General features: G+C 37.1%; 1 protein-coding gene across 1 annotated transcript; it reads right to left on the bottom strand.

Moving 5' to 3' along the window:
- Window positions 1–364: 364 nt before the first annotated feature.
- On the bottom strand, window positions 365–3,114 carry LOC144342899 (solute carrier family 22 member 6-B-like). The gene is made up of 3 exons (XM_085505293.1): window positions 2,755–3,114; window positions 992–1,095; window positions 365–518 (listed from the first exon to the last, which is right to left on the bottom strand). Exons 1-3 carry the CDS (start codon window positions 3,112–3,114, stop codon window positions 365–367), a joined length of 618 nt encoding a protein of 205 aa, XP_085361419.1.
- Between the last annotated feature and the right edge of the window lie 289 nt (window positions 3,115–3,403).

Here is a 3,403-nt window from a genome sequence, read left to right as displayed (position 1 = left end):
GTTCGACTAAAATGAAAGTAAGTTTTTGATAGTGTTTCCTCGGGTTGCACTACCACCCACGTTTTTAAGGCGATGGATGATAAATGACTACCTGAGATTAGAACGCTTGTCACAAAGCTGTATCACACTAAAAGCATTTGTGAGTCACCATGACACACAAATGATTCGATATTTTTATCTTTCATTTGGCTACAGATTTATAAAGTTTAATATTCCCGACAATGGAGTAACTATTATTGACAAAAAACGTGTGAAAACTTGTTTCAGCATTGACAAGACTAATTGTAATTCGCTTTCAATAGTAAATTATTCATAACACCTTTATGGTGAATTTCACTTTCTTTGTTTTCACCTTAACAGTTGGTTACGTGAAGACAGTCAAGCTCTGGACTTCGATGGCGAAGCACTGCTGTGCTGTATTTCCAGTTTTCTTAGACAGTTCTGGCTTGGCTAGTTGTGTATTATTAAACCAACGCAAACTTGAATACTTGGTTTGTTCACTGACTCTAAGTGTATATCTGTATTGAGTATGGGTAAAGCATCAACGATCCCGTGTACCGATCTCTCCATTTGAGATCCCCACCTCACAACGTGAAGTCAACGATCCTGGGACTGCCTTCATATCAGCACACCAACTATCCTGCCAACAACCAGCCAACTATCCTGAATCCTGACCTGACACAAACTTTTTAAATTGTAACACGCTCCATAGCCGTGGCTACGCTTTTTTACACTGGCCTGGGGTACAACCGGGAATGACATACTGGGCCAAAACAATATAGCAAAATTTATATGTTCGTGACGAGAAGTGTTTACTTTGAGCCATTTCGTGTCGTTATACTTTGAACTTTACATAACTACTCCCTAGAAACGACATTTCGAAATTAAGCCACAAGGCAAAGTTGGTCAAGGACCGATGATATTTGATATTTTAGAGTAACACGATATCGTCCGATAAATTATTATGTAACACAATGTCCAGATATCTCACCTGTCAGATAGCTGCGAAAGAACGATAGCTCCCACCAAATTACCAAGTGGAAGAATTGACTTTGAGAGTTGCTTCATCCAATCTCTTTCACACACGAGATCAAACTGCAAAAGTAAGTGTAGTGTGTTAGATTGAAGGTTGAATAATTTGGTGTGTACTATAAATATATATATGAACATGGAAGTTTTGAGTCAGACTGTCACCTTGTTGATTACTGGCACTGTACATATGCACTGTATTTCAGTAATTCGTCTTGTACTTATATATTTATCGGAAGTTGTTTTGGGTTTTGGTACATGTAAACTCTAAGTAAAACTTCCAGAAGTCCTGCCTTGAATCTTTAGGGCATTATTATACCCCTATTATATCCCACCAAGCGCACCCACCCATAGTTGGCATTTCCTTAAATTGCAAATCGAGATATTTGCCCTTTGTACAAGTTGTATTTGTATTGTTGCATATGACTATAACAACTTATACATCATCTGAAAGCTTAGATATATGCAAATATAGTTGTGCAAATGCCGTAGAGCATATACCATACCAATGTTTTCTCATGGGATTTAAAAGTGTTTTGAACACTACGTACGCTACAGTATGATGAACACCATAATTACGCTACAGTATTTTGAATTACATAAATACGTCATAATAATTTGAATAATCAAGCTCCACACATAACCCTATGTATCAAACTTTGAAATCACCATGTATCCGATGTACTTGCAAAATTAAATTGGAGTTTCCTGGAAAAAATACGCAACTATATATAGCATTGTATCAAGGTGTGTTAATGGTGCTAGTACCCACTTATCTACTGCCTCTATTTGATAAAAGCATGTCATTTCATGATTACAAAACACGACAAGCGTATCACCGCCATATTTGACCAACTTGTAAATCAAATCACTCGGACATTTCAGACATAGAGCAGCTATTACTTACAACAATCTTCTTAGCTGCAGACACGTCAACTGCGCACGCGCGGGAATTGAGTCCCAAGCGATGATAACAACACACGCTAAAAACGCAAAGGTTCATGGGTAGACGCTTGTTTGTAAACAATAACACGCTAAGTGATCTCAACATTTTGATTCTGTTTCAGTTGAAATAATAAAATGTCATATTTGTATTTGCGTATTTTATATTTAGCTATATACTAGTTATACTAGTTAGTTGGATATTGTGTAGTATAAATACATTAAGGTAATTCAAATATTTCGTACATCCTAAATACGTTTCTATGTTTTGAATATAATAAATATGTTTCAATATTTCAATAGCATAATTACGTTCTACATCGTTCTAAAGATAATATACGTAACCCCGGGCACTAAGTTGTTATAGATGAAACTTTGCACTATTTTTTTAACCAAAGCACGTCCTCTCATTTACAGACAAGAAATAGCCTGTATCTTCGCTTTATTATATATAAAAGTTGTTCGTTTTTTTGGTTTTTTGACACGCAAAAAAAAAAAAATCAGGACAGTGCGAACAGTCAAGTGTACCTCCACTGCGATACAGTCAGACTGATCACGAGGCTAGATATGATAATATGGAATAAATCTGTCACGTTAAATGTTGTTGTTTGCATATCAGTAATAAATGCGACGGCGCTACTTGATTCTAATCGCTATCAGTGCACAATCGTTGTATCTTTGACAAATTTACAATGTTTACACTCTGAGGTTGCGTGAACTGTTGCATTTATCAAAAGAGGTCGCTGCGTGAACATGGCAGATAGAATGGAACATATTACTTACATCATGGATAACTGTTCTTTCATAAGTGCTATAGTCATACACCCATCCATTGTCACACTCTATAAGGTCGAGGTTTTTGTTAGCACATTCCTTGCCGGTTATGTTGTATCGATCACATTTCGACCATTCCACTGTGGAATCTTCAATCGTATACGGAATAGTACAGTTCTTTTGCTGGGAGTATTCATGGTATGTTTGGTTTTCCAGCAGCCGGCAATAGTGATCAGACGACGCGCTCACGAAACTGTTGGCGTAAGTGTGCCAGGCACTACACGCAGACGCAAGACAGACTAGGAGGTATTGCAGCTGCTGGTACTTGCCAAAATCTCCCAACGTCTTCAAAATCTCATCGAACTTCATCGTTCTGATGATCACGGCGAATTATGGCTGTTACCTTTATAAATAGGATCAAGGCGCATGTTCGACTTTTGCTCCAACTAACGAGGTTCAATGAACTTTTGTTATCTTTTGTTAATATCAACGTTAAATCAGGCAATTAACAACGCAAAGGTGGCACTACATTTCGACTTCGGTTTAGATCAGAAAGCATAGGAGACAAAATAGACTTTGAAAGATATTTTGATGAAAATCGAAGTATTATTATTTGCTTAGTGTACACTCAGAACAAAGAAATTGACGTCATTGCATC

The sequence above is a fragment of the Saccoglossus kowalevskii genome, chromosome 11 (assembly GCF_978046115.1).
Source record: "Saccoglossus kowalevskii chromosome 11, keSacKowa6.1, whole genome shotgun sequence".
Taxonomy (NCBI): Eukaryota; Metazoa; Hemichordata; class Enteropneusta; family Harrimaniidae; genus Saccoglossus; species Saccoglossus kowalevskii.
The sequence above is the reverse complement of the archived record's forward strand: the minus strand, read 5'-3'. Positions and strand labels throughout refer to the sequence as shown.

Bases quoted from the DNA above. Each gene is read 5' to 3' on its own strand.
- LOC144342899 (XM_085505293.1), bottom strand. From the start codon at position 3,114: ATGAAGTTCGATGAGATTTTGAAGACGTTGGGAGATTTTGGCAAGTAC. The intron at 1,096-2,754 runs GTAAGTAATATG...TTACTTTTGCAG, and splicing joins AAAGAACAGTTATCCATGAT to TTTGATCTCGTGTGTGAAAG. The intron at 519-991 runs GTGAGATATCTG...TACTCAATACAG, and splicing joins CTTTCGCAGCTATCTGACAG to ATATACACTTAGAGTCAGTG.